The sequence below is a fragment of the Cherax quadricarinatus genome, chromosome 62, assembly GCF_038502225.1.
Source record: "Cherax quadricarinatus isolate ZL_2023a chromosome 62, ASM3850222v1, whole genome shotgun sequence".
NCBI classification, from domain to species: domain Eukaryota; kingdom Metazoa; phylum Arthropoda; class Malacostraca; order Decapoda; family Parastacidae; genus Cherax; species Cherax quadricarinatus.
The window spans coordinates 8608277-8623970 of NC_091353.1; the positions used below are offsets into that span (position 1 = coordinate 8608277).

The window sequence follows — 15694 nt, forward strand, 5'->3', positions numbered from 1 at the left end:
GTTCTTCTTCATTTCCTCTTATCTCAATGGGGAATTGGAACAGAATTCTTCCTCCGTAAGCCATGAGTGTTGTAAGAGACGACTAAAATGCCGGAGGCAACGGGCTAGTAACCCCTTCTCTTATATAAATTACTAAATTTAAACAGAGAAACTTTCGTTTTTCTTTTAGGGCCACCCTGCCTTGGTGGGATACGGCCGGTTTGTTGAAAAAAAAAAATTATAAATGTTACTTTGCTCGTGCTATTACAATAGCACATCCAATAAAACCACTTATCTACATAAGCTCCAATCTAACTGTTGAATTATTATTTTCTTTTAACCCTTAAACTGTCCAAACGTAGATCGTAAAAAAGTAGATCTTTCTTTTTTTTAACATTTGAAAACGTGTAAAAAAACTTTGATCTACTTTTTCTTTTTTGTTATACAGTGGACCCCCGCTCAACGATCACCTCCAAATGCGACCAATTATGTAAGTGTATTTATGTAAGTGCGTTTGTACGTGTATGTTTGGGGGTCTGAAATGGACTAACGTACTTCACAATATTCCTTATGGGAAAAAATTCGGTCAGTACTGGCACCTGAACATACTTCTGGAATGAAAAAATATCGTTAACCGGGGGTCCACTGTATTTGAAAATATGTAAAAAAAACGTAGATCTACTTTTGGAGCACTACGCATGTGAACATAGATCTGCTTGGACAGTTTAACCCTTTGAGGGTTTCGGCCGTACTAGTATGGCTTACGACCCAGGGTTTTTGACGTACTAGTACACCTAAATTCTAGCGCCTTCAAATCTAGTGGGAGAAAGCTGGTAGGGATACATATGAAAGAATGGGTCTATGACGTCAGTGTGTGCAGTATAAAAAAAATCCTGCAGCACACAGTGCATAATGAGAAAAAGAAAACTTTGACCGTGTTTTTGGTTTAAAACAGCGACTTTGCACTGTATTTTCCTATGGTATTTATTGTTGCATTCTAGTTTTCTTGGTCTCATTTTATAAAATGGAAGACATATTGCAGAAACTGAGATGATACTGACTGGTTTTACAATGAAAAGTACCTTGAAATTGAGCTCAAATTAGCAGAAATGTTCCATTTTTACCAAAGTTCAAAAGTAAACAAATCATGCCAAGCGTCCAATACACGTCAACTGGTGAGTCTAATATTCTTTTACAAGTGCGCTGATATTATTTATACCATTTCTACACTAATGCAGCAGTCTGCATAACAGTAAATCTTCTATTTTTTGTAAGAATAAAAATTGAAAGTGGAAAGCCAAAGAAATATAAGAGGGGCGTGGGGATGTGACTAATGAACAGAGGAAATGTTATTTTAGTCCCAGGAATGTCTTTCTTGTTTATTCTGGACCCTATTTGGAAATTGGCATCTTTTGAAATTTGTGTGAAATTGGCAAAATTGCTAAATTCTGACCACTGTATTGGATAGTTGTAATCAGTAAATGGGTGGTTTCTTGTACTCATTCAATAGAAAAAATAGAGTTCTAGAGAAATAGTTATGATTTTTGTCGACTAGTACACTGGAATTGGCCAAAAATAGGGCTCAAAATGGGCAAAATCGCCGATGCGTAAACATCGTCGAAGACCGCTAACTTCACGAGAGCATAATTCCGTAAGTTTTCATTCAAATTTCATACTTTTGGTGTCAATATGATCGGGAAAAGATTCTCTATCTTTTCATAAGAAAAAATAAAAAAAATTTTTTTAAATTTGGCCGACCCTGAGAACGAGTCTTGGAGAGGGCCTGTCGACCCTCAAAGGGTTAAGGGTTAACACACTGGCCATATCCCATCAAGGTTGGGCAGTGCCCTTTCCTGATATCAAGGCACCCCATCCTCCTTGAAAGGCTAAATTACTTAAGCTTTATGCCAATAAATTCAAGGTACCACAGAGCACTCAGAACATTCCAAACCATATCACGGGTGGGGTTTGAACCTGCGGTCTAAGAGTCTCAAAACTCCAGACCGTCGCATTAGCCACTGGACCAGCTAGCTTCAATAAGATTTGTCCAACTAGGTAAATTTCTACACCATAGGAAGGTTAGTATAGGCACCACTGTGCAGCATATGGGAATCTTTACTCAGGAAACGTTTCGCCACACAGTGGCTTCATCAGTCCAATACACAGAGGAAGGCGTAAGGAGAGGAGGAGTATGAGGTAATCAGTCCCTCAGCCTGATTACCTCATACTCCTCCTCTCCTTACGCCTTCCTCTTTGTATTGGACTGATGAAGCCACTGTGTGGCGAGACGTTTCCTGAATAAAGATTCCCATATGCTGCATAAGTGTCTCAATCTTCAACTTGTCGGTTTTTCAAACCATTCATCACACAGGCACCACTGTGTCCACAAATGCAAGTTTTTACAGACGAATCTCCCGCTAGCATGGCCATGATGAACTCTAGCTCAGGTCCCCTCAAAGGTCACACTACACATACATGTACAAGAATATACGTATATATACACCCCTCTGGGTTTTCTGCTATTTTCTTTCTAGTTCTTGTTCTTGTTTATTTCCTCTTATCTCAATGGGGAAGTGGAAAAGAATTCTTCCTCCGTAAGCCATGCGTGTTGTAAGAGGCGACTAAACTGCTGGAGGCAAGGAGCTAGTAACCCCTTTCTCTTGTATAAATTACTAAATTTAAAAAGATAAACTTTCGTTTTCTTTTAGGGCCACCCTGCCTTGGTGGGATACGGCCGGTTTGTTGAAAAAAAAAAATTATAAATGTTACTTTGCTCGTGCTATTACAATAGCACATCCAATAAAACCACTTGTCTACATTAGCTCCAATCTAACTGTTGAATTATTATTTTCTTTTAACACACTGGCCATATCCCATCAAGGTTGGGCAGTGCCCTTTCCTGATATCAAGGCACCCCATCCTCCTTGAAAGGCTAAATTACTTAAGCTTTATGCCAATAAATTCAAGGTACCACAGAGCACTCAGAACATTCCAAACCATACCACGGGTGGGGTTTGAACCCGCGGTCAGAGAGTCTCAAAACTCCAGACCGTCGCGTTAGCCACTGGACCAGCTAGCTTCAATAAGATTCGTCCAACTAGGTATATTTCTACACCATAGGAAGGTTAGCATAGGCACCACTGTGTCCACAGTGGCTAACACGACAGTCCGGAGTTTTGAGACTCTCTGACCGCGGGTTCAAACCCCACCTGTGGTATGGTTTGTTTAAAATCATGTCATTATGATTTCGTGAGTCATGTTGACGGCTTTGAGGGGACTTGAGCTAGAGTTCATCACAGCCATGCTAGCGGGAGATTCATCTGTAAAAACTTGCATTTGTGGATACAGTGGTGCCTATGCTAACCTTCCTATGGTGTAGAAATATACCTAGTTGGACGAAACTTATTGAAGCTAGCTGGTCCAGTGGCTAACGCGACGGTCTGGAGTTTTGAGACTCTTTGACCGCGGGTTCAAACCCCACCCGTGGTATGGTTTGTTTGCAATCGTGTCATTACGATTTCGTGACTCAGAACATTAAACAGCAGAAAAAAATTTTCAGATGTAACAAAAATTGTTCAGAGTAGAGCCACACCCAAAAGAACTTGCAACATGCACACAACATACTTGTCCACTTGCCAGCCTCAGCACAGAGGCAAACCGAGCATGGGGATCACTTAAACATCTTGCTTTAGATTCCATAAAGCTGTCACTGAATGCTGAAGTGCTCCCTGGGGCTCGTGGAGACCCAGGGCGCGAGGATGGGCATGGGCGACGGAAGGAGGAGGAAGTGAGACCTGATGATCCTGCATGGCTCTATATAGGAAAAGAACACTGTAAATAGGTGGTCCTTGACATACTATGGGGTTAGGTTCCAATGAACCCATCGTACGTTAAAAATATCATAAGTCGAATATGAAAATAATATGATAAATAAGTAAATACAGTAAATAACTACTGTCACTGAATATATGATAAAAAATAAAAATATATACTGTCACTGAATAAGTAAACAAATAATTACTGTAACTAACTAAATACCAGTACTGAAAAGTAAATACAGTGGACCCCCGCATAACGATCACCTCCGAATGCGACCAATTATGCAAGTGTATTTATGTAAGTGCGTTTGTACGTGTATGTTTGGGGGTCTGAAATGGACTAATCTACTTCACAATATTCCTTATGGGAACAAATTCGGTCAGTACTGGCACCTGAACATACTTCTGGAGTGAAAAAATATCGTTAACCGGGGATCCACTGTAAATGAATACAAGTTTACTCTATCAATAAATGTACAACAATGTACATGCAACATTTCTACTGAATGTGCATCTGTATCGCACTATCGTAAAGTTGAAATATTGTAAGCTGAACCATCGAAAAGCAAGGAGCATCTCTATATTGAGAGATGTCTTTAAAATTCTCTGCAAACTTTCTTCATCATTAATGCTAGTGCTAATGAAGTGTATCATCTGTGCAACAGATTTTAATTCTGGCCCATTTATCACTTTTAACTTTCCATTAACATTTATATCAGTCATGAAGGAATGACTACAGCCTCTCCTCACTTAATGACAGAGTTCTGTTCCTAAGACGTCAGTAAACAAATTTGTCGCTAAGTGAGGAGCATACCATAATGGTAGTGGGTTTGTGTCAATTATCTCTGATATTGTTTTAATGTCACCTTTACACCATTTATAACATTTCTGGTATATTTTTAAATGTTTATATAGCAGCATACTGTACAGGAGGGCCCCACTTATACGGCGGGTTAGGTTCCAGGCTACCGCCGTAAAGCGGAAATCGCCGTAAAGTGGAACACCCTTTTTTTCCACTTACAAATGCATACAAACACTAGATAACAAGTTTACACTAACATATATTATGTTAGCAATAGAACCAGGCATCAAAAAACAATAAAAAAGTACAATACACACATAGTGCACTCATTACTTACCTTAAAATATTTATAGTCTTAATCTAGGGTGAGACAAGTAGTATTTATTGTAAGAAATCAAGTGTGGTATGTATGGTAGTCAGCCAGGCTACCATACCAGGCCACCCCACCCACACATACTATTCTATGATATTTAAGCATCCCAGAGTGATAAAATGTATATACAGTTCACTCATTACTTACCTTAAAATATAGGGTGAGATGAGTAGTATTTATTGTAAAATATCAAGTGTGGTATGTATGGTAGTCAGCCAGGCTACCATACCAGAGAGAAAGAATGAGTGCATGAGAGAGGACAGGCACAGAGTTATGTAAACAAACCAGGCGAAGGTAAGTTTTGTAAACAGTGTACACGTCAGGTTTGTGTACAAGTTACATTGTGTACAGGTTGTCTCTACATTGATACGGTAGAATAAATAAAGAAGAACACTCCCATTCTCATGTAACATCATTTTGAGAAGAAATGATGCTCTGAGTGAAAGCAATGGGAGTAAGTCACTCTGACTTTTTTGGGTTATCCTAGGTTCTCTACACATATGTTATTATGTATTTATGTTATGTATCGTGTTTATTATATAATTTTGAAAAAAAATATCACGGATGGATTAATGAAAATGTGTATATTAATGTAATATACAACATTTAATGATACACCGAGCTCAGACAGCGTAAACAAACAAACTGAACAGGTTGTGGACGATCACTCAGTCAGGCGAAATAGACGGTATTAATACGTGTCCAGTTTTAGTTCATTCATGTACATTTGTAAGAGTTTGTGAAACTTTTACCTTATAATATTTTTATTATTATTATAATAATTAAATCACGAAACAAATACTCTTACACTGTGTACAAGTTAGTACAGAATTATAGCTATAAAGTGAAGGCATACGAAAGGAATATTTTTCTACAGTTATCCCTAGTAACAGGTGACGGGCTAGAGAAAACGTAATTCTTCCGACACTTCTACAAACCGTTTGGTAAACATCTCGTATATATTTGTATAAATTTTTATACTGTGGGTGCATGTATCATGTTTGTGTGTTACATAATGTGTTTCTTATATAATTTTGAAAAAAATATCATAGATAGATTAAGGGAAATGTCTATATTAACGTAATATGCGACATTAATGCGCCCAAGAGATTATTATTATTACTATTATTATTACTATTATTATTATTATTATTATTATTATTATTATTATTATTATTATTGCATCAAGAGTAGAGAGACTCTTAGTGATTTTAATGTGTACCTACATGCCAGCACAGTGTGTAAGTTTATTTAGGTACAGGTGTACACAAGTTTAATTATCAAGTACAATACATATAAAATATAAAATAACTTTAAAACACTTGAAATTTTGGAAAGTTTCCAGACATAATAAGGAGATGTGCTCAGGGAGAATGTAAACAAACTCGGTGGGCCGCTGAGACCGTATTAGAAAGACAGGTGGGGGGAGCCATATAGCGAGTTTTGGTCATAATTTGAAATGTCCGTATTAGCGGAACGCCGTAAAGCGAAACGCCGTAAAGCGGGGCCCTCCTGTATACTGAAATAAACAGAATAGAGAAAATCAGCTCTAATATACATTATTTAGGTATGCATACTGGTTAGAGAGCCCATTGTAAGTCCAAGTTGTTGGTAAACAAGTACGTCGCTAAGTGAGGAGAGGCTGTATGTGGATTATTATACGTGAAGGGTTTATAACCTAAGATAACCAAAGGAAGTCCAGCAGTTTTACGTATTTTCAGTGAGGGTACCCAAGGTCCTCTACCCTAGGATGCAATTCACAAACAGTTGCATCCAATGTACCTATTTACTGCTAGGTGATGAAGCGGAGGTGTTAAGATTTGCTCCCTCTCATAATTAAAACTTTGGTTGTAAACTGAATGCATTACTACTAAGCAACAAGGCACGTACAGTATATCAAACCACTACAGTATCACATTACGTATTTCTTATCATCTTTAACTTGTAATCTAATCCAGTAAAATTTACACACACACTAAAACATCCTCAATTTACAGTATTCAAAGGACAAACATTTACACTAAATTGTCTGCCTTTCTTCTTGCACATTAAGGAGAGGTTTACCTGGAGTTTACCTGGAGAGAGTTCGGGGGTCAATGCTCCCGCGACCCGGTCTGTGACCAGGCCTCCTGGTGGATCAGAGCCTCATCAATCAGGCTGTTGCTGCTGGCTGCACGCAAACCAACGTACGAGCCACAGCCCGGCTGGTCAGGAACCGACTTTAGGTGTTTGTCCAGTGCCAGCTTGAAGACTGCCAGGGGTCTGTTGGTAATCCCCCTTATGTATGCTGGGAGGCAGTTGAATAGTCTCGGGCCCCTGACACTTATTGTATGGTCTCTTACCGTGCTAGTGACACCCCTGCTTTTCATTGGGGGGATGTTGCATCGTCTGCCAAGTCTTTTGCTTTCGTAGTGAGTGATTTTCGTGTGCAAGTTCGGTACTAGTCCCTCTAGGATTTTCCAGGTGTATATAATCATGTATCTCTCCCGCCTGCGTTCCAGGGAATACAGGTTTAGGAAACTCAAGCGCTCCCAGTAATTGAGGTGTTTTATCTCCGTTATGCGCGCCGGGAAGGTTCTCTGTACATTTTCTAGGTCAGCAATTTCACCTGCCTTGAAAAGTGCTGTTAGTGTGCAGCCTAGATAGAACAAGTGACCTGAAGAGTGTCATCATGGGCTTGGCCTCCCTAGTTTTAAAGGTTCTCATTATCCATCCTGTCATTTTTCTAGCAGATGCGATTGATACAATGTTATGGTCCTTGAAGGTGAGATCCTCCAACATGATTACTCCCAGGTCTTTGACGTTGGTGTTTCGCTCTATTTTGTGGCCAGAATTTGTTTTGTACTCTGATGAAGATTTAATTTCCTAATGTTTACCATATCTGAGTAATTGAAATTTCTCATCGTTGAACTTCATATTGTTTTCTGCAGCCCACTGAAAGATTTGGTTGATGTCTGCCTGGAGCCTTGCAGTGTCTGCAATGAAAGACACTGTCATGCAGATTCGGGTGTCATCTGCAAAGGAAGACATGGTGCTGTGGCTGACATACTTGTCTATGTCGGATATGAGGATGAGGAACAAGATGGGAGCGAGTACTGTGCCTTGTGGAACAGAGCTTTTCACCGTAGCTGCCTCGGACTTTACTCTGTTGACGACTACTCTCTGTGTTCTGTTAGTGAGGAAATTATAGATCCATCGACCGACTTTTCCTGTTATTCCTTTAGCACACATTTTGTGCGCTATTACGCCATGGTCACACTTGTCGAAGGCTTTTGCAAAGTCTGTATATATTACATCTGCATTCTTTTTGTCTTCTAGTGCATTTAGGACCTTGTCGTAGTGATCCAATAGTTGAGACAGACAGGAGCGACCTGTTCTAAACCCAAGTTGCCATGGGTTGTGTAACTGATGGGTTTCTAGATGGGTGGTGATCTTGCTTCTTAGGACCCTTTCAAAGATTTTTATGATATGGGATGTTAGTGCTATTGGTCTGTAGTTCTTTGCTGTTGCTTTACTGCCCCCTTTGTGGAGTGGGGCTATGTCTGTTGTTTTTAGTAACTGTGGGATGACCCCTGTGTCCATGCTCCCTCTCCATAGGATGGAAAAGGCTCGTGATAGGGGCTTCTTGCAGTTCTTGATGAACACGGAGTTCCATGAGTCTGGCCCTGGGGCAGAGTGCATGGGCATGTCATTTATCGCCTGTTCGAAGTCATTTGGCGTCAGGATAACATCGGATAGGCTTGTGTTAATCAAATTTTGTGGCTCTCTCATAAAAAATTCATTTTGATCTTCGACTCTCAGTCTGGTTAGCGGCTTGCTAAAAACTGAGTCATATTGGGACTTGAGTAGCTCACTCATTTCCTTGCTGTCATCTGTGTAGGACCCATCTTGTTTAAGTAGGGGCCCAATACTGGACATTGTTCTCGACTTTGATTTGGCATAGGAGAAGAAATACTTTGGGTTTCTTTTGATTTCATTTATGAAGTGAGAATTATCACAATTGCTATTTGTATTGGTAGAGCCACCGGTTGGCAAAACGTCTATAAAATAAAAAATACCCATGGACCAGGCCTTGGGGGTGCTGACCCCCCAGAACACCCTCCAGATGTTGCATAGGCGACTAATTCATCATCTTGTCAGTATTGTATACCAGTGATATGCTGCTATTTGCTGATGACTCGGTATTTTTTGAGAGGTTGGAGAGCTTACTAATGAAACAGTTTGGGAGGGTGTGTATAATAAATAAGTTAAAAGTGATTATATAAAAAAAAGCAAGGCGATGAAAGTAGTAGACAAGACAATGAAAGATTAGATATCAGATTGGAGAGAGGGAGTATGGAGGAAGCTAATGTTAAAATATGTTTCAGGCGATATATTGAGAGCTTACTATAAATAAGATATGAGTGGATTAGATTAGTTCAGAGAGAATAATGTTTGTGGTACATGGCAACAGATTTCTGAAAGAATACCCACTGTCTTAGAAATTATCTTAACTGCATTTTGGATATAAGTATACTGAATTTCAGTTTCCCCTTATCTTTTCTTTCAATGCATGTATTAGCTACAGGATTTACAAAGACATTCATGATATCATTTGGACACAGGAGAAATCAATGCAACTATAACTAAAGTACTGTAATTCAAAAAATGTATCATACTGATAGCCACAACAGAAGAGAAACACACCCTGCCTGGAGATATGCTAGGAGAACTAGGTATAGAAGCTGAAGAGTGCGGCCCTGAAGACGTCAGCAGTGTTCTGATGAGGCCGTCTTTCTCCATTCTGTCCCCAATCATTGGAGATTCACATCTGTAGAGGACATCATCAATAAAGTGTCTGGTAAAAGAGCAGATGCAACTGATGTGATGTTTTATTGTGGCGACGTTTTATTATGGCAACGTTCCACTCTCCAGGACCTCTGTCAAGCTGGCTTAACAAAGCTCCTGGAGAGCAAAACATCGCCATAATAAAATGTCACATTACTTGCATCTGTGTCCTTTTACCTAACACTTTGTTGGTAATACTACCATTATTACTAATAAAGTGTCAACAGTGAATATTTTAGAAATAAGTCTGACACTTATAAATTGGGGAAAAAAATATTAGGGGGAATAAAAATTATGCAAAACATGGGAAATATGCCACAGTTCGACTTCTTTTTTCCTGGTGCATAATTTACGTATATGTTACTATGTATGATAATTGTATTTCTGAGTACCTGTACCTAAATAACCTTGCTGGTCTTTCTCACACACTCTCAGTCTTCTCTACACACTCCCGGTCATCAGCGAAGAGGCGGGGGCAGGAGCTGTGACTCGACCCCTGCAACCACAAATAGGTGAGTACACACTCCCGGTCATCCCCACACACTCCCGGTCATCCCCACACACTCCCAGTCATCCCCACACACTCCCGGTCATCCCCACACACTCACGGTCATCCCCACACACTCCACACTCCCGGTTATCCCCACACACTCCCGGTTATCCCCACACACTCCCGGTTATCCCCACACACTCCCGGCTATCCCCACACACTCCCGGTCATCCCCACACACTATCAGTCATCCTCACACACTACCAGTCATCCTCACACACTCCCGGTCATCCCCACACACTCACGGTCATCCCCACACACTCCCAGTCATCCCCACACACTCCCAGTCATCCCCACACACTCCCAGTCATCCCCACACACTCCCAGTCATCCCCACACACTCCCAGTCATCCCCACACACTCCCAGTCATCCTCACACACTCCCAGTCATCCCCACACACTCCCAGTCATCCCCACACACTCCCAGTCATCCCCACACACTCCCAGTCATCCCCACACACTACCAGTCATCCCCACACACTACCAGTCATCCCCACACACTCCCAGTCATCCCCACACACTCCCAGTCATCCCCACACACTCACGGTCATCCCCACACACTCCCAGTCATCCCCACACACTCCCAGTCATCCCCACACACTCCCAGTCATCAACACACACTCCCAGTCATCCCCACACACTCCCAGTCATCCCCACACACTCCCAGTCATCCCCACACACTCCAAGTCATCCCCACACACTCCCAGTCATCCCCACACACTCCCAGTCATCCCCACACACTCCCAGTCATCCTCACACACTCCCAGTCATCCCCACACACTCCCAGTCATCCCCACACACTACCAGTCATTCCCACACACTCCCAGTCATCCCCACACACTACCAGTCATCCCCACACACTCCCAGTCATCCCCACACACTCCCAGTCATCCCCACACACTACCAGTCATCCCCACACACTACCAGTCATCCCCACACACTCCCAGTCATCCCCACACACTCCCAGTCATCCCCACACACTCCCAGTCATCCCCACACACTCCCAGTCATCCCCACACACTCCCAGTCATCCCCACACACTCCCAGTCATCAACACACACTCCTAGTCATCCCCACACACTCCCAGTCATCCCCACACACTCCCAGTCATCCCCACACACTCCTAGTCATCCCCACACACTCCCAGTCATCCCCACACACTCCTAGTCATCCCCACACACTCCCAGTCATCCCCACACACTCCCAGTCATCCCCACACACTACCAGTCATCCCCACACACTACCAGTCATCCCCACACACTCCCAGTCATCCCCACACACTCCCAGTCATCCCCACACACTCCCAGTCATCCCCACACACTCCTAGTCATCCCCACACACTCCCAGTCATCCCCACACACTCCTAGTCATCCCCACACACTCCCAGTCATCCCCACACACTCCCAGTCATCCCCACACACTCCCAGTCATCCCTACACACTCCCAGTCATCCCCACACACTCCCAGTCATCCCCACACACTCCCAGTCATCCCCACACTCCCTAAATATCCCCACCAGAAGTATTACAGACGACACACGACCTCCTCCTCACGTTTGCAGTCACTAACAGCTTACACAGTAATAAATCCTTCTTGTCGACGTATGGAATTGAGATATTAGCCAAAGTTTTTCCATAAAATGAAAATGAACACGATTCCCCTTCGCAAATATGAAGAAAAAGTCTAGAAATCGCCAAATAAACGAAGTTTATCTCGCCTCTCCAAGCCTCAGCACTGTGTTGCTTCAGCGTTGCCAACGCTGGCACTCTGAAAGTTCGCTAAGTTTAGCGTAAAACAACACCTAAATTAAGCTTCATTTCTCTCTTTTTTTGCGTTTTTTTAATGTAGTTTGATGTAGTTTGCATGTAATAAGATGCTGTTAAGTACAGAAGAAAGCCGCTGGCATGTGTGTACATTTCCGGCAGACTAATCCTGAGGCTTATGATAGAAATAAGTCACTTTGGCTTTTTTCTGTTATCCTGGTGGGTAATTTACACGTATTTTACTATACATGAATATGATAATATGTGTAACTTATTCATGTGTATCTATACCCAAAAAAACTTACTTATTTACTTACGTACTTATTTATGCGTGCCTACTTATTTATTTACGTACCTACTTACTTATCAATCAATCAAGTTTATTCTCTATAAAGATTACAGTGCGGGGTTTACATATTATGGATATTGTTTACAATGTGTGGTTTACATATTATAAAATACTAATTACAGAGGGGGAAACTATCGCGCCTCATGACGAGGCATTTCGGGCAGACTAAGATTACATAAGAACATAAGAAAGGAGGAACACTGCAGCAGGCCTGTTGGCCCATACTAGGCAGGTCCTTTACAATTCATCCCACTAACAAGCATTTGACCAACCCAATTTTCAATGCTACCCAAACAAATTATGGTACAGATTATGGAGCATTTTGATATTAAGACTAAGTAGCTGCATTATAGTTCGTAAATTTAGCAATGTGAATGGTTTTGTCTTGGTACAATATATAGTTTATATTGAAGCTCCTATATTGGAGTATCACAGGTAAACTTATGACTAGTGAAGATTCATGAGGTAACAGTTGTATTATGTATTTCTATGTTTATAGTCAATTGGGTGACTGTAACTGATTTCATCAACAATATGAACAACACACTTCTCATACCAACAATAACTAAACCAACCAGGCTCACTGAGACAAGTGCAACCATAATAGACCACATATGGACCAATATACTAGCCCCCCTTAAATCAGGGATAATCACAGATAGCACTACAGACCACTGCCCTACCTTCCTCCTGACAAACATTAGTAAACCACCACTTGAATACAACAAAGTCTCATTTAGACTCCATGACGAGGCCTCAGTAAGGAAGTTCACAGCTGACTTAGAGACTGTTGATTGGCCTACAGAATTCTCCAAGGCCAATGGTATTGATGACTGGACAGACATTTTTCTTAACAAATTACTTAGACTATACAACAAACATTGTCCTATAAAAACAAAACAGATCACAAACAAACGGCTTGGTTGCCCATGGCTAACCAGCACCATTCTGAAATCCATTGACAAGAAACACCAATATGAAAAGTAATATAGACAGGGCTTAATACACAAAGATACTCTTAAACACTATTCATCAGCTCTCACCAAAGTGATAAAAAAAGCCAAACAACTATACTACTCCAATAGATTCACAGACACTAGAGGAGATATAAAAAAGACCTGGAAAACACTCTCTCAGATTCTAGGGACCCACAAACTGAGAAAAACCAAGAATATTGTCCTAACTAAACCTAATGAAACACCACTACATCCCACTGACACAGCTAACAAGATAAACGACTTCTTCTCAAACACAGGATCTAATCTCGCCAGTAAAATCCCACATACCAATGCCCATGCCGGGGACTACCTAGATGGGAATTTCCCTAATTCCTTCTATCTTGCACCAACTGAGCCCACGGAAGTCATTGAGATCATAAAGTCACTTAAAAATAACTCGGGGAATCTGTCTCATGTCCCACCATTACTGTACAAGCGAGCGGCCCATGTCCTTTCGCATGCTATTTCATTACTTTTTAACAAGTCAATAGAGACTAGCACCTTCCCGAAACTACTCAAGATGGCAAGGGTTACACCAATACATAAAGGTGGTGACCCTACAGACTTAAACAACTATAGGCCAATATCTAACTTACCATTGCTATCCAAAATCTTTGAGAAACTCGTGCACAGGAGACTGTATTCATTTATAACGGCTCAAAACATACTCAACCCCTGCCAGTTTGGATTCAGGAAAAATAAAAGCACTAATGATGCAATCATAAAAATGCTAGATCTGCTTTACACAGCAATGGAAAATAAGGAATATCCACTAGGAATTTTTATTGACCTAAGAAAAGCTTTTGACACAGTAGACCACGACATCCTACTCCACAAACTTGATCACTACGGTATAAGAGGCCATGCGCTTGCTTATTTCAAATCTTACATTACTAATAGGTATCAGTACGTCACCATTAAAGACACAGCATCAGCAACACGGCCACTTGATACTGGAGTTCCGCAGGGAAGTGTCCTTGGTCCCCTGCTCTTCCTCATATACATCAATGACCTTCCAAACGTATCCCAACACCTGAAACCCATTCTCTTTGCTGATGACACGACTTATGTCATCTCTCACCCTAATCTTGCCACCCTCAACACCATTGTGAATGAGGAGCTGATTAAAATATCGACTTGGATGACAGCCAATAAACTTACGCTTAACACTGACAAAACCTACTATATTATGTTTGGTAGCAGAGCAGGAGATGCACAAATTAACATTAAGATTGACAACACTCTAATTACCAGAAATAATGGGGGAAAATTCCTAGGCTTATACCTTGACAACAACCTGAATTTCAGCACCCATATCCAGCATATATCCAAAAAAGTATCCAAAACGGTTGGGATCCTCTCCAAGATACGATACTACGTGCCGCAAAATGCCCTTCTCACACTATACCACTCACTTATTTATCCATACCTCACCTATGCTATTTGTGCTTGGGGATCAACTGCAGCAACACACCTAAAGCCAATAATAACCCAACAAAAAGCTGCAGTAAGAATAATCACTAAATCCCATCCCTGGCAACACACCCCCCCACTCTTCATAGATCTAAACTTACTCCCAGTTCAGTACATCCACACTTACTACTGTGCAATCTACATCTACAGGGCCTTAAACTCTAATATCAACCTTGACCTAAAACGCTTTCTTGATAGTTGTGACAGAACCCACAGGCATAACACCAGACACAAACATCTCTACGACATTCCCCGTGTCCGACTAAACCTTTACAAAAATTCAATGTATGTCAAAGGCCCTAAAATCTGGAATACCCTACCTGGGAACTCTAGAACTGCAGACATATTCATCACCTTCAAAACTACCATTAGAAAACATCTTATCTCCCTGATACACCCCGTCAACTAACTACACGAATACCACCTGGTGGTTCACACTTACACTCACTCACTCATTTGACCATAAACAGAAATATTAATCTCAGTCTTAAAATAATGAATCCTGTGATACTCCAATACTGAAACTATGTACTGTGCCAAAACAAAAGCATTCATATTGCTAAACTCACAAACTAGTATTTAGTCACTTAGCCATAATACCAACTTACCTCATAATTTGTAATATTTTACAATTAAGAATAAAACTAAGTATGCCCGAAATGCCTAGCCATGCTAAGCGTTCTAGTGGTACACTCTGTAATCACAATTTTACTACATGTAAACCAAACAATAACCGAATTTCTGTAAACTCAGCATTGTAAT

At 41.1% G+C, this 15694-nt stretch overlaps 1 protein-coding gene across 8 annotated transcripts in view; it reads right to left on the bottom strand.

Annotated features, from left to right (window-relative positions):
- Rcd1 (Reduction in Cnn dots 1) overlaps positions 1-12098 on the bottom strand; it is a 130250-nt gene extending 118152 nt beyond the window's left edge. For 6 of the 8 annotated variants that reach the window (XR_011393737.1, XM_070098371.1, XM_070098372.1 and 3 more), the window contains exons 1-3: positions 11926-12098; positions 9659-9782; positions 3604-3792 (exon numbers count right to left, since the gene is read on the bottom strand). Coding sequence is in view for 7 of the 8 variants with exons in the window: in XM_070098371.1 (XP_069954472.1) it covers positions 3604-3792; positions 9659-9769 (300 nt within the window). In the remaining variant the exon portion in view is untranslated. Of the gene's footprint in view, positions 1-3603; positions 3793-9658; positions 9783-10197; positions 10296-11925 lie in introns of all 8 variants that reach the window. The other 2 variants (XM_070098367.1, XM_070098370.1) reach the window with 2 other exon arrangements.
- Between the last annotated feature and the right edge of the window lie 3596 nt (positions 12099-15694).